The sequence below is a fragment of the Psammomys obesus genome, unplaced genomic scaffold (genome assembly GCF_907164565.1).
Source record: "Psammomys obesus unplaced genomic scaffold, mPsaObe1.curated_primary_1811, whole genome shotgun sequence".
Classification (NCBI taxonomy): Eukaryota; Metazoa; Chordata; class Mammalia; order Rodentia; family Muridae; genus Psammomys; species Psammomys obesus.
The window spans coordinates 9,902,237-9,927,410 of record NW_026596125.1 but is presented as its reverse complement, the minus strand read 5'-3'; the positions used below and the strand labels follow the sequence as shown (position 1 = coordinate 9,927,410).

Here is a 25,174-nt window from a genome sequence, read left to right as displayed (position 1 = left end):
TGTGTGGTTCTGTGGGCCTGAGAGCATGTTCTTGTATGTGTGTGTATTTGTCTACAGAGACATAAGGTATCATACCTTCTTATCTTTTGAGACTGGGGCTCATGTTAGACCCACAACTTGCCAGTTGGCTAAGCTGGATTGTTAACAAAGACTGAGATACCCTTGTCCCCCAACATCCCATGCTGAAGTTTGGGATCTATGTTGTAGTGGCCAGCTTTTACATGCTAGGGATCAAAAGTCATGTCTTTATGCTCCATGGAGAATACTTTACCTATGAGCCATCTCCTCTGTCCCTTAGGAGAAGGTTTATGTAAGACAGTTACAAGATCTAAGTGAAGTCCAGTGAACTGAGTAATTCTAGACAGGAAGGGCAAGAAATTGCAGGATCAAGCAGCAGCAGCTAAAATCTTATTCTTCTGAGTTGTGTGGCCTATTCCCTCTTTAGAGGCTAAAGCGGAGCTACCTGAAGATTGCATTTCTCCAGTGTTACACGTTTTCTTACAAAGGTGGACCTGCATGGTGCCTGCTCTAACTCTGCCTTACACTCCTTTGTCTCCAGTGGAATTTCTACAACTCATTTAAAGCCACAAGCAACTATATCCATTTCTAATATTTACCTCAGATACTTGTTTTAAAATCTGGATTCCTTTCCATCACCTACACCTGTGGTTGACTTCTCCATGACTATGAAACCTGAGAAAACATACAAGTAGAAACATAACAGGAGCAGAATGAAAAGATTGATCAATCCACTTGAGTTATCCATGTGGCAGCTGCATTAGCAAGATTGCTGGCATTTGTATTATTAGATAAGGGAATTCCAGTAACCACACAATGTGTGAGCATGTGGATATTTGTGATGTAGCCTGAGTGAGGTGTTTTTCTTTTCTTTCACCCAAGGGAAGAGTTCAGTCTGTGAGGCTACTGAAAGCTCTGCTTCGCTCTGCTTGGGCACCGGCCACTCTGCACGCACACTGTGCTTCTGGGCATATCTTGAAGCTGTAGGTCACACACACATACACTCAGAGGGTCTGAACTGCTTTGCCTTCTTCTGTGTACTAATCCTTTAAAGGTCAGTGTTTTAGAGGTGGCCTTTTCAAAAGATATGATACCACATAAACCTTACTTAATCGAAAATACATTTCTAGTTCAAAGGTTTTTGGTGATTTATTTTATGTTTTGTTGTTTGCCTGAAAATGTGGAAGGCTATCAAAAAAAAAAAAAAAAAAAGAAAAGAAAATAGGTATTAAAGAAAGGAAGCTTGATTTTCCCAGTTGAGTTTAAGCAACACTGTTCATTGAATGTATAAAAAGGCCCTTTCTTTTTACAGGATTTTTAAAATGCAGGCTTCATCTCCTGCCTACACATGAGAAATTTAAAACATCAGGTTATCTAAAATAAGATTTAAAGGAATATTGTGTGTCTTTTATAGCCTCTTTTTAATATTTATTTAAGGTATTTAAGCATAGCATTGTATAAACTACTATGTATGTGACTTTTATAACAACTCATTGAGTTAAGATGGAGAACTGTTGTTACGTTCATATCATAGGCTTGGTAGCTGAGAGAGAGAGACACTAAATAATTTCTATGAAACCATATAACTTGTTAGTGGTGACTAGGATTCAAGGCTGAGGGAAACCTTCAATGCTTTAGCCATAGTGCTAAGTCTCATCTACAAAAATGAATGGGAAAGCCAGACAATGGTTGGTAATCCCAGAGCTGTAGCTTCCTAGCTTAGTTACCTTCAGTAAACGGTGAAGCTTTCTACACTTCACGTTCAGTTATGAAGATAATGAACTTGGCCTATTCTCTTCTCCAGGCTGACATCCACAAAAATGTTTTGATCGAGCAACATAGGAGATAAAAATCTGTGTTCATTAAAAGAAAATAAATGAACAAAAAAGAATTAATGATAGTTTTCATAAATAATTCTAAGTTTTATTAGAATTAATGAAACTTGTCATGTCAGGTGTCAGGCAAGGAATCCTTTCATTCTTTCTCCAAGATTAGGGAACTGGAAAGAAGAGGAAATTTGAGGTTTTTGAAGATCTATGAGATGGTCTTTGACCATACCAGATAAGACCAATTATAAAGCCTTTCAACTAACTGAACATTACATTAAAATTGGTAATCAAATACTTAACATTAGATGCCCTGAAAATGTGATAGTTGGTGTCCTTTGGCCTTGGAGAGAATTCTTCGCAAACTGCTTAACTTTTACAGGGATGTCATCATAGCAGAGAGATGCTCTCAAGTATAGGAGGAAAGTAGGAGAGCCTCAGCTCCCAGGCAAGAGCAGCTAAGCAGCAACTCTCCTCCATCTAACACTGGGCTGTTTTGCAGGGTGATGTGCAGCGGACGCTCATCCAAGTGGACTTTGGAGATGGCATTGCGGTGTCTTACGTCAACCTCAGCTCCATGGAAGATGGAATCAAGCATGTCTATCAGAATGTGGGCATTTTCCGAGTGACCGTGCAGGTGGACAACAGTCTGGGCTCTGACAGCGCCGTCCTGTACTTACATGTAACGTGTATGTTATTACTGTTGTTGACTTATGACATATATTGAATATTGTGCCCTTTAAAAAATCCAATGCAGACTGTTCTACCTAGAGGAAGTATAGGAGATGTCTTTAGGAAGGGAAACTGAAAGTAAAACAACTGAGAGAAAAAGAAGAAAGAAGTGTGGTGGTGAAAAATCTTAGGCTCTGGACAGAGCCAAATTAATCTCAGTTCACTGCCTCTGCCTCTTCCAACACTCCGGAGAAGTACAAACAACCTTTGATTGATGATCAGAGCAGTTGCTTAAAACCTATGTTTCTTGTTCTGTTTTTAAGACAGAACTGGTTGAAATCAATGCAAATACCAGCTCAGTCCTTGCCGTAAAGGATTTCTCTCCCATAAGATTAGGGGTACCTTACCAGGAATAATCATTTTAGTCTTTTTCTCCTTTAAAAATGTGTTTCCTCAGTTTTGATCTACAACCGACCTATTATTTTAGAGAAGATGATCTCAGGGGAAGATGATGTAGTGTAAGAGATGCTCTATGTTAGGAATCAGCTCCAAGACTCCTAAGTGCCCTCCCTCCTCAATCAAGAATTTAAAGTTGTGAGTTGCATAGTAAAACAGTGACTTGTAATTTAAATGAAGTAAGTTAATGGCATAAGAAATTGTGGTTTGAGGTTTCTTCCAACAGGCCTAGGATTTGCATTGTTATTACAAAAATGATTTCTGCAAAAATGGAATATGTTGTTTAGTATAAATGGCCTTGTTCACATTCCGAGTTCAAAGGCAAAAGTGTTAAGGATGGTCATTGCACCATCCTTAAGGATGCTTCCCCCAGCACCTGGCCTGTGGAGGCAGAAAATCCCAGCAAAAACATCATTTGGAAAAAGAGCTGCTGTGCTCCAGTGGAAAGGATGGGGCTGTTTAGGGAAGCCAGAAGCTTGTGTGGTGTGCTGATTCATCTCTGTACCTTGCACAGTCTTGAGTGTGCTTTAAAGAAACATATTCCCCTCTTTGGGTCTGAGCAAAGTTAGAGCCAACTCCCTGTTTGCTTACCCAAGCTTCCTCTTTTTAGTTACACTTTATCAAGCTCCTGCTGTGTGTTCCAGCGGGCCTTTGCACTAACCACACACTTTTTGCGTGAATTACCTGAGTTCTGAAAAGCATCATGCAGTAGGTAGGGCTACTGTCTCAGCTCCTGATGCCTGCAGCTGCTGTCAGCGATGACCGTGGCGCGGGAGCGCCTACCAGCAATGCTCTTTTTGCACGTAGTCCCTGGAGCAAGGGAGTATTTTAGGTTCCTGACGTGTTCCTTAGACTCCACTCTATTGCCTGTAGCACTGTACACTTTGCAGTCCAGCCTAAGACAGAGTGCCTTGCTCACTGTGTTTATGGGAATAAAAATGATGGCGGGCTTGTAAAAATCTTAAAATCTCAAAAATGGATCACAAACAATATCTGTAACAAAACAATTTGCCAGTGAAGTAACGGTTTATTTGTCAAGAATGACTCTTTATCTGGTCTTACTATTTCTCATAGTTAGGCTGTGGGGATTTTTTTGCTGAAAGGCTCTTCTTCCTAGGAACCACACATGTATTCCATGTCTGACAATTTGAAATAGATCTTCCATACTCCAAACAATTGTCAGTATAATTTAAAATTCAGTCATGGCTTCTTGTCCACATTTCTCAGCATCTCCCATCTAGTCCTGGTACTCAGCCTTCTTATCCCTCATCAACTCACCTGTTCTTATCCACCAAGTCACCCACCACCTCTCCCCAGAAGCCCAGGTTTACCAGATTCTGGAGAGGAATGTAGACCTCAGTTATACTCAATAAGTTAAAGATTGCTGAAGCTTTTAGTCTTAAAAGAAAGGAGATCTTTGTTTGTATGCAATTTTCTCTTTTTATCCAAATAGTTACTTGGATAAAATAGAATGCCTTAACCTTAGCGGGAGATTATTCACAATAGAATGTTTATATTCTGACTTTAATCTTTTAGAGTCACTTTGGTTGAATGGTTGGGTAAACATTCCTTATATACTGTGTCGCTTTCTATGCCTGGCCTTGGGGGACGAGGATTAGCTATTGTGTGCTAATTGTATTGAAGTAGGATATGTTTGAAACAGTTAGCTTGAATGCATTTATGTCCCATTTCCTTAATCTCATCTCAGCAGGTGTTTTCAAGCTTCTCTCCTAAAGGACCCTCATCCTGTTCCATAGAATCGCTTTGCTCATCTTTGCACACACCCTAAAATAGATAACGTAGGTGACCGAAGCCCCTCTTCCCAGATTAAAAAAAAAGAAAAAAACAATGATAGGAAAAATTGGAGTTTGACATTATTTTACACTGACAGTCACACCCCCATGAATCTTAAATAGCCAGGGTGGCATGGCTAGTTTGGGGTGTCAAAGGTCCAGAGTATATAGATAAAGAATGGGTTGGCATTGCAGTTGGAACCCAAAGGCACTGAATAATCACACTCCTCTCGAAGCCAAAATTCTTTCCTTTGTTAAAAGATATACATTTTGCAGCCAATAATTCTATCAAGCAAATTAGGTGACATTCTGCCACTTAAATGAAATTTGATTTTTCCCTGACCACAGAGATCAGATGTATTGAGCCATAGTGAGCTATGAGCTAGCCGAGGATTAGCAGCAATTCTTAGCTGTCAGGTCTCTCCTGTTCCCGCCTCACCTTCCTCCCAAGCCTCCCCAGGAATCCTGTGAGTACACATTCCCTCCACTCACCAGAAAAGAAAGGCGCACTTGCTAAAGTCTGAGCAAAAGAAGCAAGTTCTAACAAGAAATTCTCTGGTTCTTTCAATGATATGAAATGATGCAGCGCCACCTGCTGTCCTTTTTCTGTATCACAAGTACGTGTGTGGTTGAACCAATCTGCCTGCAGCAAGTAGCCAGAGATACTCAGAGCAAGGAGTTTCACTTTCTTCGCATTACACATTTTTAAAGTATGGGGTCATGGGCAATGAGATTTAGGTGTTTTACAACAGTAGAGAGTAAATGAATGCAAGAGGCCATAGAAAGTTGCAGTATGGATTTCATACCTGTTTTCAGGTACACACACACACACACACACACACACACACACACACTCTACAAGCAAGGGTAAAGCTCCACGCACACACAAACCTACCTGAGGGCTTCATCATGCGCTGTATCCTCACTACCTCTTGGAAGTCCTTGGCTGCATTCTTGTCCATCATCATCTCACATGCCTGTTGGGTTTTCGATTCTCCTGTCAGCATGGCAGGCACAGCTCCTCAGGACACTGTTCTCATCCGGGAACTTTCCCCGCAGATACTCAGTGCAGTCTCTCATGCAATTCAGTGCTGCCTGGTGCCATTGTGAGGAGCGCCCCTCGAGCGCTCTATCAGCAGCAGCCCCCTCTGCCCTAACTCTGCTGTGGATGTTCACTGTCCTTCCTTCCTCTCCAGCAAGTGTCGCGAGTTCCCAGCCCCTTAAATCATACCCAGTGCCCAACAACACTCAAAGCCATCGAGCTTAGCCCAGGCCAGTAACAACTCCACATCACCATTGCCACAGGGACACCTAGACACTGTCCTTACTCTGATAGTCTAACTTGGAAAAAAAGAAAACTTGAATGCTCATCTATGAAACAGAGAAAAAGAATTCTTGTTGGATGAACCTGGGATTTCCAGAATAGACTACCTAGTTGTAATAGTCTTTTAAAATTTATTTAGTGTGTGTGTGTGTGTGTGTGTGTGTGTGTGTGTGCGCGCGAGCGCGCGTGCGTGTGAATGTCCGTGAAAGGTGAGTTTGGGATCGAACATGTCAGGCACGTGTGTAGAGGTCAGAGGATGGCTTCTTGGAGTCTTCTCTCCTTTCACCTTGACATGGGCTGTGAGGACCTAACTTGGGTCACTGGGCTTGCGTCATTGAGCTTCCTCCCCAGCCACTTGCTTTTGATTCATTTAACTCAGACCAGGTAAATCAGAGAGTGTCAAAGAGGAAGGTCTGCTTGAAATGAGCATCTCAAGTGTCTTAGAAAGGTCCAGAAATAAAGGTGAAGACCAAAGCACAGCACTCTGGGGGAAAGCTGTATGGTTAGGGAAGTCCAAGAGCTATACAATAAGTGAGCACAAGAATAAAATGCATTTCCCCATTCCCGGAACCTGTTTACATGGCACTCACTTTCCATTTGTATGCTGCTCAGTTCTAGGCAAGCCTAAACCAAGTTCAGATACCAATGTCTTGCATGCTAGTCTGAGCTGATGGCTTTTTTTCTCGTGTGCAGACACAATCACCTTTATACATATCCTTATCTTTAACACTCTAAATCATAATAAGAACAATTATTAAAGAGGAGTTCACAGTTTTGGGTGTCCCCAACTCTAACATGCACTTCCAGAGATCCCAGATCCTGGTTTATCTATGATAACATAGCTTTGTGGAAAGAAATTATGAAATGTTATATTTTAGCTGTTGATGTTCAGGCTTCATAAATTACTTAACATTTGCCTTTTCCACATGCATAACTTAGACCCAGTAGACCGGACAGTCAGTTGGGTTATAATGCATGATTGTTCATAGCATGCACTTTTCTCCTAGTAGGAAAATCGGCAAGCCCTTCTCTTGGAGAATGTGGCTGCAGTGTTTGGGGGCTTCCAGGCTGCGTGGGGTCCTCTCAGAGCAGAGGAGGCAGAGCTGAGGAAACCCTCCCCTCTCTGCGGCCCTCTTTCTCTCGCCTCTCAGGTCCACTGGAGCATGTGCACCTGTCCCTTCCTTTTGTCACCACAAAGAACAAGGAGGTCAATGCGACTGCGGTGCTTTGGCCCAGCCAAGTGGGCACCCTCACTTACGTGTGGTGGTACGGGAACAACACCGAGGTGAGTGAGTCGGCCTTCCGCAGAGGGGCCGGTCATAGCACAGTCCACAGGAGCCAGAGCCAATGAGAGGGCCTATGGCTGTGAGTCCTAGGGTAGCCCAAGCTTCCAGGAGAACAAGCCAGGTGTGCTCACAGACCTCCTCAGGTTCAGTCCTCTCCCCTATCTCCTCCGTCTACCTCTTCTAGCCCCCTCCTCCGTATCTCTGGCTTCTTCTCCACTAGCGTTCTCTAGGCGAACTTTCACTGCGGTGACCATCAGCAGAGGCACTGCAGCTGTTGCTCGAAGGTTAAAGCAGAAATTCTCCAGCTGGTCCCACCACCCAGACCTTCTTTCTTGGAGGCCACGATGGGGGTGCTATTTATGTGGAAGCCATTGCTAGAAAATAAAAGAATTAAAGTTCTTTTGTTTGTTTCCCCACGTTAAAAAGTAAGGCCAAATTTTCAATAGACGGCTGATGAGCCCTTTAGACACGATGTTAGTGCTCTCGCTACCAAATCGTGTGAATCTTGATTTTAAAACTAATTAAGAAGGACAGAAGAGAAGTATTTGTGAGGAAGGAGCCAAGGGAGGTCGGTAAGCTATTTTTTTTCTTCTAGGATACGAGTGTCTGACTGTATTATAAGCACACTCTTCTAACACATTTTTTTTCTTTCAAATCCTCAAAACACAATCCAATTAGTGCTTGTTTTCATAGCAGCAGCTTGTAAGAAGCTATGGAGAGTGCGGCTAAGAGGACATCACACAAGCCACTCTTGCCCAAATGGTATCCCGTTCTGTGCCCAGGGCTACTGTCTTCCCAGGCTCTATAAGCAGTTTATCCTGAAGGAGAATACCAGAAAGCTTAGAAATTCACAGAGCTTGTTCATACATTTGAGTCTTCTATTCTTCATTTATCTCATGATTAGTCTTCATTTATCCATTCATCATTGGATTAAAAGTTCTGCTGGGTAGGAGATGATATGAGCAGAAATATATATACCTTGCTTTTAGGAAAGGCCTATTAGACATATTTATTTTCCAGTCCTGACTCAGGATGAAACCAGCAGACAGGAGTCAATTTCCGGGAAAGATGCAGTATCACTTATGATGAATTCTGCAGTAGCCTTCGCCTGGACTCCAGTTTATGGGAATGCATAGACAATTATTTGGTGGCACACCAGGATGAGTCTGCATCTGTCCAGCATATGGAAATGTTGTGATACTCAGAGACAGAGGCTGTTTCAACAGTAACCCCGACTTTCCCTTCACTCTATATCCTTGTGTATTTTAGCCCCTGATCACCTTGGAGGGAAGCATATCATTCAAGTTTACTTCTGAAGGAATGAATACCATCACAGTGCAGGTCTCAGCTGGGAACGCCATCCTGCAGGACACAAAGACCATCGCAGTCTATGGTGAGTGCCCATCTTCGCTGAGGCACCTTGATCCTCATTCTCAGATGATGTGCTTGGTCCCATGATGCTAACAGCCAGGGAGTGGGTGGTTGCTAACTGGGCAAGGTAGATGAGGAGTCTGAGAGGGAAGAGGGAGGAAGGGAGTCAGGAATGATGGTCAGGGGAATTTTGCAGATCTGACTAACTAGCAACCAGGAGCTTCATTATTTACACAAGTTTCACAGAACAAAGACAGACTAATGATTATCCAGTGGTAAAGAGTATGTGTTTAAGGTTTTCATTACATGTCCAGGGTTACAAATTCCATCACAATTAGAAAATACAAACAGACCAGATTTTATTATTATTTTTAGCTCTATTACTCCAATTTAAATAATATAAAGAACATCTTCTCCAAGGCAAACTCATTTGTTATATTACAGCCTGCTTTTAGGCTGTCAATGTCTGTAGTATGAGAGCACTCCAGGCAAACCAAAAATATCTTATCCATTCATTTTGTGAATAACAAATACTAATACATAACTCCTTTTTACTGTATATCATCTATGCAATAAAGTGGGAAAAGTTTATTTTAGTCAATGTGTCTTATTTACTGAGTTTTATTCCTCCAGGGCTGTACCCTGTATAACCTTCCAACTTTAAAGTACAGTTTTAGAGAACTCTAAGCCCATAATAAAAAGAGACCTTGAATCTGTAACCTGTTCTCCTGGCCACTCAGAGTTTGTCAATTATCTCTGTTTACCCTGAACCAATTATGCTGTTTGAGTTAGCTCAGGGGCAAATGCCCCAAGAATATTCCTAGAGCAATTGCCTCATCTATCTGTATGCTTATCTGTGCTTAATGATCTCCAGGGAATAAGGAAGACTTCCAAATAGTGGCCTGATAAAGTTAAGTTTAGGATTTTTCTTAAAAGACTCAGGCATAATTTTTCCTGAAAAGACATGAAGTGGATCATAATGCAAAAAGTCCCCAAGAATGCAACACACAGAGCTCAAAACCCCAAAGTTAGAGAATGAAGGACAGTGAGTGTAGAAATCCGCTCAGCTTCTCTGGAACTGTGTCCAGTACCTGTGCTGGCTTCATGGCTCGTGCCAACTCCGGTGGCTATAGCAGTGCCAGCTGACGACTCTCCTGAGTTAAAGATGGCAGAACTTGAGAAAGAGCTGGGATGGTCTGAGGCTGTGCATTAGAGAGTGTCGTTCACTAGTCAAGCGATGTCCTGGCACCCTGGGTGGTTCTGGTGCATGAAGGAGAACCCTTAGCTTAATCCCTTGGGTAGGCTGGACTGGGCTTCATCATGATTAAAGGTAACTCGTTACAATTGTTTTTGTTTTTTTTTTTTTTTTTTCTGGTATTTGAGTAACTAAGACCACTTATTATAGAAAATGGCTAATTCAGAGAAATTTTCTTTTTAATTCCATTTAAAAAAATCTTCCCATTATCCAAATGCTTTTAAATCTTCTTTCACAAATCTGTACTTGAAACAACAACAGCAACAAAATATGTTCCACACTATCAACAACAGCAAGCTCTCTCAGACTGAAAGCAATAGAAATGCCCCCGTTACCACAGGCCAGACATGGACTGAAATGCCCCCGTTACCACAGGCCAGACATGGGCTGGATGTCAGTGGGAGAAACAGGTACACAAGACAGCTTTGTGATACCTGGGGAAACTGAATATATTTCACGTATTAGATGAGATAAAATTTACTGAAGTGGGAAGGTAGTATTATTGCTTGAAAATGAGATATAAAAACAGTTTTTACAGATTGATCCCACTTTGGCAATTTTTTTCTCTATAAGAAGCTAGTCTTATATCATATTGGATATGAACTAAGCATTACCAGCAGATGGGAAAGCTGTGTTTATTATTAATATGAAAGTAGTACATATGTATCATGGGAAATTAAAATTTAAAAAATAAGATTATAAAACTATATAAATAATGTACATACTGGAGAATGAGAAAGTGACAGAGAGAAAGTTAATATGGGAGAAAAAAAGTTAGATTAGTTTGTTTTCAAGTATCAATTTAACCCAGTTCCAATAACATAATGTAGCTCTAGATTGCATTTTGAGGCTCAAGTCTCTCTTTCTCAGAAACTCTTTCTCTCTTTTTCAATTCCTTGTTGTGTCAACTTGGCCTTCAAAACCAGAGAGCAATTTGTAAGCAACTTTGAACATGTCTGAATACAGAAAGGCCTAAGGATATTGTTGTAAAAACAGCTGGCTCAGTGTGGGATGTCATAGCTTTTCCTTTCCTTCCTGTCTGATGCACTTAGGTCAACTCAGACAGCAAAAAGAAGGAAACCTGGGTGTGTGGGGTGCCAAGCAGAAGGCTACAGCATGGCCATGCACAGTGTGTGTGTGTGTGGGGGGGGGAGGTTGTGATTCAGCTTCTTTCCCTAGCCTGTTTCTAGCTGCTGAGGTTGTATTTAATCCTTACAGAAACACTAAGATGAGGGAAGTGATTGTGCTAATTCTCACTTTCCCTAGCAAATACTAAATACTGTGGTCAGGATTAGGCTTCAAAGCCAGATGCTCTTGGTCCTCTGTGCATGCCCTGATACTCTGTATTACTTTCTTTTCTGTTTGAGAGGAGGTTTGCAGGGGCATAGAGTCTGTGGCTGGTCAAACCTGCCAGCAGGTGGGGAAGCCTCCTGATGATCCCATCTCCCTGTTCAGGAAGCAGAGCAGAGAACACAGGAAGTAAGGCCAGGCTCTAACACCCTTCAAATCCACACACAATGCCGTATTTCCTCCAGCAAGGTTCCATCTTCTAAAGGTTCCATGACCTGTACAAACAGTGCTACCAGTGGAGGACCAAGTGTCCAAAGCACTAGCATGTGTGAGACATGTCACATCCAAACCACAAAACCCTAAATCACCTGACTCATTCCTTCCCCATGGATGAATTCCTCTCATGGATGGGTCTCTCTCCTCCTGGATATCACAAGTTACAATACTGAAAACTAAGCCATGAACAGGTAGGTGTTCCTTTTGTCAGGTGTGTGAATGACCTCCTTATTAGAATCACTGAGAGTCATAAATCTAGAAGGTCTCTGAGTTGTTCTTATCCAAACCATCATTTATTGCTAGGAAATTGTGGACAGACTAGAGAAATTACTACTTAAAATCATTCTGCTACTTTGTGACAGTTACATTAATAACAACAGTGACACTGACACAGGCTAACATTGATGAAGCCTGTTTTAATTACCAGCAGCTGTCCCAAGCACTCGAGATATATGAACTGCCTTTTAAAAATCCTGTGAACAGACTTGAGAGGAAAATAAATCTATAATTATCACTGTTTTACAAATGAGAAAACATGGCATAACTACAATGAAAACAGAGCCTAAGAATTCTGTGTCTAGGAGGGACATTTCCACACAACTTCATCTTGTTATGCTTTGTGTCTCCACCCCCCAAGCCTGTTTAAAGACATCTTCTAAAGGTGGTCGCCCTACATACAGTGGTGATCATCTAACTTCATTAAAATGTTACTAGACCAGATTGCCTGCTCTAACTATCCTTCATTCATTTTCAGAGGAGCTATCCAGGAGTCATACACATTGCTTGGAATGTTTTGTTTGTGTGTTTGTTTGTTTGTTTGTTTGAGCAGTTCTAGGATTGAACCTAAAGTATTATGCCTGTGAGGAAAGTGTTATATCACTGAGCTGTATCATCTGCCCTGTGGATTGGAACTTTTAATGAATTGTGACGTTAAATAAAAATCGTACTGGCCAGAGTTAAACAGGAAGGCTTGAACTCAAGTGTAAAGAAGGAAGAGTGGTTTTTAAATCCTAGGGCTAGCTGGCAGAAGCATATTGGAGAGTATGAGGGATTGTGTGGGGTCATTAGTGTGGTTAAGCCATGTGAAGCAGCTCCTATCGCCTAGGGAAGTTGGTCTTCAACTTCCCACAGAGGCAGGAAGAGGACAGCACTGTCCCTTTTCTTTACTCCCAATTTCAAAGAAACATCTCACCCATGGTCCTCGAAGTTATTCAGGATTTACCTCTCAAAGGAATGGAGAAAGAGTCAACAGCTGCAAGTTTTGTAGTGTGCCCTTAGAAAGAAGAAGCTAGCAGATGCACTGATACCCAAGCACAGAACTTAGCAAAGCAGAGGGAAAGTAAAGGCCATTATGCCATGTGGCAGGAGGCAAACTACTGAGGAGTGTGGAGGAAGGCTGGATTAGACTGAGAGGAGGACCCTCTAGCCTGTGCTGTTTGCCCACATCTGCTCCTGTCACAAGTCTGCCTTCACAACATGATAAGCGTGTCAAATCCATCTCCTTTAGGAACTGAGGAAAAAAGTCATTTAATTGGCATTTTCTTCTTTTCCAGCCCCAGTACACGTACTTGAAACCTTAGGAAGAACATTTCTAGGCCATTCTATCTTCACCTCATACTGGTTCACACTTTAAGTGATAATGAGGAAGCCAAGCCATTTTTGGTCCTTTCTCTAGGCTAGACACCTTCCGTTATAGATGAAGTCACTGCCCTTTGATGAGTGTTAAGGAGATAGTGAGAATGACATAAACCTCTGCCTTCAGAGCAAAGCTAGAACTCAGGGGGTGACTTTTCAATTCTGCCATTTATCACGCTGCTAATTTATATGCTTGTGATTGTTCTCTACCAGAAGTTAATTACTGATGTTCACAGGGGTTACCAGTGACTCACAACATAATCAGACTTTGAGAAACGTATCTTTGGAACAAAGCCACTGCCATAAGTACACAATTTCTCATGTAAAAGTCTTCAAAGCTTGTGTTTGATTACTTGGTAGCATTGTCAGGGAATGCACAAGTGCTTTTGCACGTCCTAGATGTGTCATTGGCATCCTTGATGTCACTTAGCCCCACTGAGGCACAAGGACATGCTCGAAACAAGAACTGGTTGTCAACCAAGTAAATGCATAAATAACAAAGCCTTCATGGAAATGGAAATGAAATCACAACCACAAACACATGGTCCATGAATGGCCCTTAAAAGTTGAGGGCTGCTAAGTACAGTTCCAAGGCCAAGAGCACAGAGCCTCTATCTTCACTGATGTTAATGTATGTAATATCCTAATTATTATACCATTATAGAATGATAGATTAATATGTTCAATAGAGTGTTATCATTAAAAACGAAAGTTAAACATCAATGGTGAGGAAGAATGGTCAGTCAGGAGAAACTTTATATAGCTTGGGAATATTTTTGTAGGTAGGTACTGAATAAAAGAGCATTCCAGTTAGAGTAACAGGGTATGCCGATGTTCTGGTGTCACAACAATACCATGTACCTGGGGCCCTCGGAGCTGGGGATAGTGGGAAAAGGATACACAGCTAGATGAGGGTCAGAGTCTGTGGCTTCAGTTTAGCAAGGAAAGAGTTAGGGAGAAGACAGGGACAGTTTAGTGTGTTTTCCTGCTAGAATGATCATGATGGTGAGTGTGAAGGGCTTTGTATGGAAAACAATGCGTACACTGCTCTCTTGAGCTATTTATCCTGTAATAATGAACTTACTGTTATGCCCACAGAGGAATTCCGGTCTCTTCGCTTGGCTTTTTCTCCAAACCTGGATGACTACAACCCTGATATCCCCGAGTGGAGGAGGGACATCAGCCGAGTCATCAAAAAGTCTCTGGTAGAAGTGAGTACAAATGACACCTTCTCTCCATCAGACACCCTTCTGCTCTGTCCTGGAATTGCTTCATGGAGAACAGACCATTTGCAAAGGAAGGAAAAGACAGAGCAGGAGCCCAAAAGGAGTCCAGTAAATCAATTTGGTATGTTAGCACATGTGGCCCATTTGTGCATGCCTGTCTTCATTACTGGGTGAGTACACCCCTCTGAAGCACACGGCCCTTGTCCCCTATGAAGCTGATTCTGCTTCAAGAAAGACATGGACATCAGTGACAGTTACACAGCTGAGTTCACAATTTAGACACTAGTAAGTGAAAAATCAGTGATTGTGCAAAATAACCAAGGAGAATGCTGTCTGAGTGTTCTCAAGAGTGAGTAGAATTAGTGAGAGAAACTCAGGGCCCAGCTCCAAGTCTGTCAGCACGACTTGCGAGAGCACACAGAACACGACACCTGGCCGTGTTGCTGTGTCTTACTTCTTTTAAAATCATCTCTTTTCCTCCCCGGCTCTAAGAGAAGGTGATTAGTATCCTCAGTTTGTAGAAAAGCAACTAAGATAACTCCCCCAGACTCTTATGAATAATAGGTGACAAAGCTACAAAATTGAAATGAGCGCCCTGTTTCTCAAGTCTGAGATCTTGCAATGTGACGAAGCCTCTAACCCCCCTAAGCTTTCTGGGGAAGCAGTAAAGGGATTTGCTGCTTTATTCTTCAACAGGCACTTAACTGGTGATCCGGCGGTGCTCATTCTACCCCGCGCTGTGTGTAGTTCCCAGGTCTCTGCTCCGAGGTCACCACTCCTCATATTCTTGTATGACTGCCAGTTTTCCGCTGCCTTCCACCTGGCTCCCAGGACTCACCCAGTCCCTGCGTCTCTCCCACAGGCCACAGGGATTCCCAGCCAGCACATCCTGGTGGCCGTGTTGCCTGGCTTGCCAACTGCTGCGGAGCTCTTTGTTTTGCCCTATCAAGATGCAACCAGAGAGAACAAGAGGTCACCGGAGGACCTGGAGCAGGTGAGGTGTCCAGAAGACATTTCCAGCTTCTCCCGCCCACATGCTAGCTAGCCACCATGGGACTCTTAGAGGACTGATGGAATGCCATCAACCCTGATATGAGCATCGGTAAACAGTTTAATTAAAGATCTGAGAGCAGGTGACCTCTTCGAATTTCATGCTACTGAGAAATTGGTACACATTTAGGGAGGTCTATGTTTAGAGAGCTAAGCTAGTTTTTTGTTGTTGTTGTTTTGTTTTTTGTTTTTTTCAGTTTTGTCACTGATAGTCATGGCTCTGTCATACAGATGAGGCAGTAAAAGACAAAAATGAAATAATGTAGCTAAAGTCACAGCAATCCCATGGGTATTTTTTTTGTCTATTAAACAAATAATATAAGGCAGAATTTGGCCAAGATAGTAGATGTTCAATAAAGTTGTAACAGTTGTGTTCATGGTTGTCTTATGATAGAAAAAGATGTGGAAATAAGAAAACTAAGTTCTGAAGATTAGTAAATAGACTGGGGTACTGAAGGACATTTTTGGAAGAAGGAATGTTAATGGTGAGAAAGTAACATGATTAATGAATTGACCTTCACAAATTAGAGCAGCAAAAAAGGACAGTAAGAAAAAGGAGTATACACTGACAACATGGCTAGCATCAGTTATGATGGTTTCTGGTGGAGAAGGTACTTCTATAAGTTCAGTAAAAAGCATGGTAACAAGCTACAGGTAATAACACTGATGAAGGAAATTGATTGTATGTTTGCCTGTCCAGGATTCCGCTCAAAGTAGACCCAATAGTGTCCACATAGAACCCGTGGGAAATTAGTGTCTTAGTTGTAGAAAGCATTGTTTCCTGGTTGAAAAATACAATGATGAAATTTCCTTACAAGGCCAGAAAATGGATTGAGATTCCATTAAATAGGCCACTCATTGCTAACTTGTAATTTTCAGTCTAGGTAAGGTGATGCTTTTCTCTGACTTGGTCACTTTAACTGAGGGAAAGGTAGAAGTGAGTTTTGAAACTCATGTAATTTGAAGGTCCAGAGATACAGTTCAGGCAAGGATAAATAGAGAACCAGTCCAGAGTGTCACCAAACTACTTCCTCCCTCCTACTGTTTTTCTTGGGACCACATGGGAAGCTCGTGCAAGAATGGAACCAGTTCGTAGGAAAGCAAGGATGGCTACTGCAAGCCCTGGCTTCTAGTTGGCTTGAGTCTAATTCCACTCAGAAGACTGTGCCTGTCCTCTGCCAGTGTCACCAGGAGCCCTACCTTTACAGTTCCCTTGAGTCCCATGTAGGTCAAGCAGGGAGGCATCTTTTCATCCTTGCAGTTCCATAGAACACCACTGCTGAGATTTCAGATGTTTTCACTCCTCTGTGAGTGGGAGGGTTAGAGTGGGCCATCCCAAACTATTAATACATGTGAACACAGTAAAAAAAAAAAAAAAAAAAAAAAAAAAAAAAGGTGCCTCACAAAAAAGTGTGAAGGCGAAAGGAAAGGAACATTGGGGAAGCTAAAACAGCTTTGACACCACAGACTTTTAAGACAAATACACAGGATATAACAACAAAAATGAGCCCATTGTGTGAGAGCTGACCCCAGGACTACTGATCTTAGCCACTTTCTTCTGGTCCTTCCCTTATAAAGTTGTGCAGAGCGCCCAGTAGGATAAGAACATGGATCTTGTCCAGTGATCCTTGAAGAGTAGGAGGGAAAAGACACAGTGAGTGTCCCTTGTTCTCTTCCCTAAGCCACTTTTGAGAGTAGTCCCCAGGAACAGAAATGCTAGTTGAATGTAACTGTCTCGTCTGGGAAATGAATTGAGAATTCTTCACAGCGAGAAGCACTTGACCCCTTTATCAGGATGGCACCGCTAGGTTAATCAAATGCCTTCAGTCTGGGAGGGCTCTGCCAGTCTTGCTTTCAGATCTCCAGAGAGTGTGAGAAGGCTCTCTTGCCCTCAGTGGCCTCATCAAGAAGAGCACATCCTGCTATCCCAAAACCCGTTGCTCAAGTCTGGAGCAAGTTCTGCCCCCTTGGCCCTGCATCCTTGGCTTCTCTCTCAGTTCTCAGGGGTGACAGATGTGGACCCGCCGTGCCTGGAGGGAGGAGAGAGCACCATGAGGAGAAAGAGGGGGATTATATATGTGGTCTTTAAAACTCCTTAAACAGAATTATGGGAAAAGCACACCAACTGGTTTTCCAAAACTAAATGCTCAGTCCTGAAAAACGTGCATACAAATAATGTACAAACAGAGCAGGTCATATTTAGAAACACATATGTGTGTAAAATAAACATAAGCACATGACAATGAATAAAGAGATCATAAATTCACAAGAGAACTAAGAGTTATATAGGAGGGATTGAAAGGAGGAAAAGGAAAAGAGAAAGAGTATAATTATATTATAATCTCAAAACTACAAATAAAATGAAAAGTACAAATGTTACTATTTTGGACCAGGTTAGCCTTTTCATTAATAAATTTGCCAAGGACTTAGAAAAATTATTTGCTGTTTGGTAATTAAAAAAATTGTGTAGAAGAGCATCACACCTCTGTGCTATGAGCACAGTGCCTGCCACACGAGGGCCACTCAGGTCTATACATGCCTTCCATAGACTTCTGAGGACCCACAGTGGGAACCTATTGGCTCCATGGGGGTTCACATCTGTGTTCTGAAGCTTCACTTAGCACTAGCTAAGCTGGGACACTTCAGATAATCCATCTGTACATTCACACTGAGTGGCCCTAAGATGGAATTGCAAGCATTATTTATATAGTCGATCCAAAACCTGACAAGTTGAGGTACCATCAAATAAAGGTCCAAATGCCTACCCAGTAAAGGTGGGGCAGATGTCTACATCAAAAGACATTACTATGCTCCAACTCCAGAAGCTGAGGTTTCAATATAAGAACAAAAGCAGCACTAAAGACCAATACAAAATGTCTCATCCAAAGTAAAAAATTATTTCCATTGTAATGTACATTGAGGAAAGCAATTTAGATGATGCTCAAAGTATAAATTCAAAATAACTAGTATAAATATGTTCAAGGAACTCAAAGAGAATGTGAAGAAATTCCAGGATGAAGACTAAAAATACCCACAAGCTTTTGAAAAAAAAATAAGAAAAACAATTTAAGATTTTGATTTATTTAAATAACATTTTCTTTATTTGAAAATTCTATACATGTAAACAACAAATTTTGATCATATTTTCTTCTCAGACCCCATCCCAACTTTTCTAGCTCCCAGGACACCCTGCTTTCATGTTAGTGCATTCTTTCCTGAATCTAAGTCTTTACCTTACCACTTGTTTAAACTGTTTCAAAAATTTATCAGCTCCTCTCTTAAATTTCACTTTTACTCTAATTCCAATGATTGACATTTTCATTCCAGTCATGTGAGTGTATTTTCCCTAAATAATTTTATTAAAAATAGTCTAGATGTTGAGTATGTTCCTGGAATGGTAACCATCCCTGTTGTGAACCAAATATTGATGGCCTTCAGTTTTGGGGGCACATAGGATTATAACTGTGATTTTCTACTGCCTGGGCAGAGCCTCAGTGCTTATTTGAGACAATGGGCGGGGAGAAAATGTGCCATGTGTCACCTCCAAACTGAAGAATTCAAGTGCTTGCAGCTTCTTTTCCTCCTCTGCTATAGTGAATGGGATGTTTGAAGTGGCTTCTCCTTCGGTCTCTTTTCCCAGTTGGTGGGAAGCGTCTGCCATCCTGTGAGAGATACAGTGTATGAGAAAAAACAAAACAAAACACTGCCTCTTTTGTTCAATTCCCTAGAAGTTTCCATTGTTACTTCACTCTAGCTGAGTTTGTTCTGATTGTTATGCTCAGTCTTCATCTTTTAAGATAAAGATGAGGAGGAAAATCGAATCACTGCTTTTCCTACAGTAAAGTTCTCTTATGACATCCTTTTTAGTGTCTGTATTGAGTTCCCATTGCCTTTTCAACTAGTGATTTAAATGAAGTGTGCACTTCATCTGATCATAGGCATATCCTAGCAAACAGGCAGACACCAGATTGTTTCTTGAGCCACGATTGTTTAGCTGAAGTAGAAAGCTGCAGAAGAGGACTGACTGTGAATTTAAAATGAAATTTACTCAAGGGAGGGGGCTTCAGCAGGGATACAAAGTGAACAAATTGTAATAAATAACAACCTAGAACCCCTGCACAGATGTAGTCCATGGCAGTTTAGTGTCCAAGTGGGTTGCATAGTAATGGGAAGAGGGACTGCCTCTGACATAATCTGATTGGCCTGCTCTTTGATCACCTCCCCCTGAGGGGGGAGCAGCCTTACCAGGCCACAGTAGATGACAGTGCAGCCACTCCTGGTGAGACCTGATAGACTAAGATCAGAAGGAAGGTGAGGAGGACCTCCCCTATCAGTGGACTTGGGGAGGGGCATTCATGAAGAAAGGGGTGAGAGGGTGGGACTGGGAGGGGAGGAGGGAGGGGCTTATGGGAGGATACAAAGGGAATAAAGTGTAATTAATAAAATAAAATTAAAAAAATAACTATGTAAATAAATTTAAACAAAAAATAAAAAAATGAATTTCACTGAGGAGACACGCTTTTCATTGGACAGTAAGAAAAGCAAATTTATCTTGCTTCAGCAAGTCTGCATGATCATGTATTGTTTCACCAGAGTCTTCTTCAGGCAAGTGCTTGTTCTCATTTAGGCTCTGGCTATGCTTCCTGTAGATTTCAGTTTATTATACTCTTTTTGTTCTCCAAACTTTCAAATGTTAAAATCTGTATAGATGGGCGGAATGAACCGCTCATGAGGAAAGTATTAGGAAATGCCTGTTCCTGTGGCCCAAATTACTCAGTGGCACTGGGGACAGTATTTTAGTTTGTGTGGGTTAGAGATGAATTAGAAATGACAGTGTAATGAATTAAATACTGTACCATTTTTATCTCCTAAATTCACTCATCCAGTTATGTAACTAGACATCTTCATCTCTCCCTCTTCTTCAAATGGTTCAAGAAACTTTTATTTTTTTTAGTAGTGCTGAAATAGGATTAGGAGACAAAGCCGAAGTATAGTCTCAAATGTTAACTGGGTAAACTGAGATATGTCTTTTGACCTCTCTGCCCTTCCTTTGGGGATGCCAGCATCAACACATAAGAAAAACTGGCCAGACATAAGCAACATGACCAAATAAAATATTCAATCCACATATCATGTACTTAAGTATATAAATAGCATCTCATGATCTGATAAGACAATGTAGAGTAAATAGTTCTATAATTAACCTGGCAAGTGGTTTAAAGTATTGTTTAAATTTGTGTACTATTTATGACCAGTTTATCAGAGTATCAAGATGCCCAGTTCTATTTGATATTATTCTTGTATGAAATGTAAATTATATTTAGTTTTGCTCCTTATGCATAAGTTCTTTCCAAAAGAGTACATAACTTTTGTCAAATGTCTTTTGATGAAAGTTAAATAACATGAAACATGTTCTGCTACCAGATTAATTTTGCATACTAGCTTAGTTTTGTCAGTGATACAGGCAAAGCCAATGAGACAATAAAAGGAGCTAACACACATCTAAGGAGTTAAGTATTTTCACAAGAAACTCTCCCTGGGATAATAAATTAAAAGAATATTGTTCCAATAAATTTTATTTTTTGATTTAGTTATTTATATGTCTCACTTGAATATAAACATTTTCAAGAATAAGAAATAGCATCAATTCACTGTGATGAAGGCGGGAAGTCCTGATAATAATACTTGGTTCTGTTTTGTGTTTCTGATAGTCTCTAGGAAACAGGTCAATTTCTTTTTTTTTAATTAAATTTTTATTTTTTACATTAATTATATTTTATTCACTTTGTATCCCAGCTATAGCCCCCTCCCTCATTCCTTCTCAATCCCACCTGCCCTCCCTCATATCCTCTCATGCCCCTCTCTAAGTCCACTGATAAGGGAGGTCTTCCTCCCCTTCCATCTGACTCTAGCTTATCAGGTCTTATCAGGATTGGCTGCAATGTCTTCCTCTGTGGCCTGGCAAGGCTGTTCCTCCAAAATGGGGTACGGAGCTAAGCAGAGAATGCTCTGTAAAGGAATATAGAATGGCAGAGAAACACTTAAAGAAATGCTAACGTCCTTAGCCATCAGAGATGCAAATCAAACAACCCTGAGATTTCTCCTTACACTCATCAGAATGGCTAAGATCAAAAACTCAAGTGACAACTGGAGAGGTTGTAGAGAAAGGGGAACCCTCCTCCTTGGCTGGTGGGAATGTAAACTTGTACAACCACCTTGGAAATCAGTCTGACGCTTTCTCAGACAATTAGGAATAGCGCTTCCTCAAGATCCAGCTATACCACTCCTAGGCATATAACCAAAAGATACTGAAGTACACAACAAGGACATTTGTTCAGCCATGTTTGTAGCTTTATTTGTAATTGCCAGAACCTGGAAAGAACCCAGGTCAATTTCTTAATTGCTTCTGAGATGTCTTTCATGGTTGGACTAGAGTGTTTTTTCATTGTATATCTACATATGCAAGTGTTTGTACCTTTGCATGTATATGTATGTTGACAGTTTACATGCATTTGTAAGCATCAAAGCCAAAACTGCTGTGATAGGCATTTACTAAAAATCCATTGTTTATTTCCTATCAAGATGCCACTAATTGAGAAGTAATCAGAGATTACAGAAAAAGCGACATTGATAAAATTGCTTGGAAATCTTTCTTGTAAGCCTAGACCATCAAGGAAAATTTCCATGCTAAAAAACAAACAAACAACCCCCAAAACAAAACAAAGTAACAAACAACAAAACAAAACATTGGAGTATCTTCACAGAGGGGCTAACTGGATACAACAAAACTTAAACTTAGCCTTTTTTTCTTCATGGTTTCACAATGACAGCATTTGCGGGGACGGTCCCAGTGCTCATCCGTAGGGTATGGGAGACCATTTCACCCCTCTTGTTCAACAGAGAAGCTTATGTGCAGGGCACTGAAGTTCCGTTGCCAACTGGGGACTTCTATAATGGACTCTAAACTAAGCCATGAGACCATGCTTAATTATTAATGTTCAACAATACCATTTTGGCATCTTAATAGAGGAGGTGAAACTCACTCAGCAAATAAAAAAGGGAAAACAAAAAGAATTTAACCAGAAGAATAATGGCCAGCATTCATCTAATTAGACGTAATAGCATGTTAAATAAAATACGAACTGATGCTTATAATAGTATATTAAAACAAGGCAAGGATAGCAGATAAAAAATAACTAGTATGTTTATCCCTCAGAGCTTTTTAGAGATTTCTAAAAATGTGTAAGCAAGGCATAATAAATCTCTATGCTAAACAAAAGAACGGGCTTTAACCATTTTTGTAATTCCTTGCAGAGTCTGTAGTCCAGAATGCCCTGTTTCCTACCAACATGTACCAGCCTCAGAAGTTGTGTAGCAAATGCCTCTTTGTATGAAACAAAGATTAACCTAGTCATTGCTTCAATTGTGGCTGCATTGTTGCCAGCTGTATCATTTGTTATGTTATTTTTTAACATAACATTCAGTATCCAACAGTCATAAAGTTCTTACCCATAAAAGCCATCGGGATTGTTTAGACAAAGTGAAGGGAACAAAGTAAATCACACCAGAATGTTTGGATTGTACCAACTGCTGCTATTTAGTTCCTGTATATAAGAGACTCTCTCTCTTACAGGTATATTTTTTTTCTTATATCTACCACCCTTCTCAACTCCAGACCCTTCCAACACCCCATGCCAGGTAGGAGAGACAGAAGTTTAGAGTGGAGAGGGGGCTGTTGAGATCCTTTTAGACCACTTCCTGTTGATTAAGGGGCTTGAGGTCCTTGGGGCAAGTCCAGTCTTCATCTCGTCAGTTTATCTCCAACTTCTTCTTCTTGTCTTTTTTTTTCTGTAGACTACTTGACAAACCAGCAACAGCAGCATCAGGGGCATCAGGAGCCTGAATCAGAAGGAGAAACAGCCAGGCCATGTCTCTTTGGGCTCTGGTCTTTTTAGACTCCCTCTAGCTTCCCCAGAATTAAACCATCTGCAGCTGGCAGAATCACACCACTGCCAGAGCACACACAAGGCAAATAGTCTGCTGCTATGGACAATCTGAAGCAGCCCCATATCCTACACCTGGGATTAATTCAAAACCATGTTCACATAGCATAAATGGGTTTCTAAAGAAGCAAAAACTCTTACAAACTCTGTTTCTATTATTTGCTCTACATATTTCTCACTGTGACTGTTTATAGTCTATATAATGATTTTGGTGACACTAACTATAATACTTCTTTCAGATATCTGAAGTTCTAATCCACAAACTCAACCAGAACTTGGTTCACTTTGAGCTGAAGCCTGGGGTCCAAGTTCTTGTCCATGCAGCTCATCTAACAGCAGGTCAGTCTCCATGTTTGGGGTTCTTGCCAGCAACTGCGCTGAAGGGAAATCATCTTCCTTGTAACCAAGGATAGATGGTAGTTATAAATTGGGCATAATTCTTGAAAGTTTCTTTGATTGATGGCTCTTCCCTAATGGAAAACAAGTTCAGCAAGAGAATAAGATATTGTTTCTACTTAGTCCCTGAAAACAGTTCAATAAATCACTTAGGTGTGTGCTCTCGTGTGATAGCATGCTTTGTCTCAAAATACCTCAAGAAGAGTGTTAACCTTATAAGTAATATTTTCCAAATCTTTCTATAAAGCCTTACAAATAATTTATAGCACAAGAATTCAATTTCTTTGAGTTCCAGGCTATTGTAGAACAGTTGAAGTACATATTTAGGAGCAACATAGAGCCAGCCTTGATTTGGTACTAATTTTGTAAGTAAATGTTAATGATTTTCTGTCTCTTTACTTAAGGAGGTGGGGAATCTTCCTTCTAACTATAGAGAGAGCTATTGATAAAAATAGGTAATCTGAAGCATTTATGAATGGATGGCATCATGTATGTTAATAATGAATTAAATGAACAATATTTATCAATTACTTGTTATGGGTAAAGCATCAGCTTCATGGAGCAGAAATGCCAACTGGAAATGGTTTTATAAACAATACTGATGAGACTTATAATTTGGCTTAGTGTGGGTAAGTATGGTGGTGACATTGGTAGACTATTCTGCAGTCCATGGAGAAGTTGAGGAAGGTCTCTCAATAAGTAAGTGAATTAGTGTTCATATAGAGATGTAACAAATTATAGACAGACATTTAAATATTTATATTTTTGTTTATTTTTCAACCAGATATTTATTTTTCCATCATTTTCTAGAACTCACTTATGGACAGACACCTAGAAAACATATTTAAATTCTATGTTCCACAGAGCTGTTGATGGGGTTTTGGGATTGTGTGAAAAATAGAATAACTTAGATGATGTGCTTAGGAGAGCACGCCGTGCACATGAAAAGCTGTTGTTTTTCTTTTTTATTCCCTTGCATCACTAACAATTGAAGTAATTAAGGAAATTAAAGGCAGAGATGAATTCTATTTGTTCCAAATGCTATTGAATATTTGGTAAAGGAGATAGTGTTTGGGGCGGGGGTTCTTAAAGGAAGGATGGGACAGAACTCATGAGTTATTCCAAAGATTTTAGCACCAACCAGGAAAGGCCTTGGGACTGGTAAAGAGTCTGAAGTTTCCATCTCCATCATTCAGTTTCTTGGCGATTCCAGGGGGTTCCTAGGTCTGAAGTCCAGCTAAGCATATTGCCATTCTCTCCTATTGTCCCACTATTTTAAACACTAAGTTTTCAGATG

At 40.8% G+C, this 25,174-nt stretch overlaps 1 protein-coding gene across 6 annotated transcripts in view; it reads left to right on the top strand.

Annotated features, from left to right (window-relative positions):
- The window catches only part of Sorcs1 (sortilin related VPS10 domain containing receptor 1), a 512,909-nt gene that overhangs the window by 464,731 nt on the left and 23,004 nt on the right, over positions 1–25,174 (top strand). For all 6 annotated transcript variants that reach the window (XM_055591505.1, XM_055591507.1, XM_055591508.1 and 3 more), the window contains exons 19-24: positions 2,347–2,533; positions 7,241–7,374; positions 8,645–8,768; positions 14,301–14,413; positions 15,291–15,422; positions 23,721–23,820. In XM_055591505.1, coding sequence (XP_055447480.1) covers positions 2,347–2,533; positions 7,241–7,374; positions 8,645–8,768; positions 14,301–14,413; positions 15,291–15,422; positions 23,721–23,820 — 790 coding nt within the window. The remainder of the gene's footprint in view (positions 1–2,346; positions 2,534–7,240; positions 7,375–8,644; positions 8,769–14,300; positions 14,414–15,290; positions 15,423–23,720; positions 23,821–25,174) is intronic.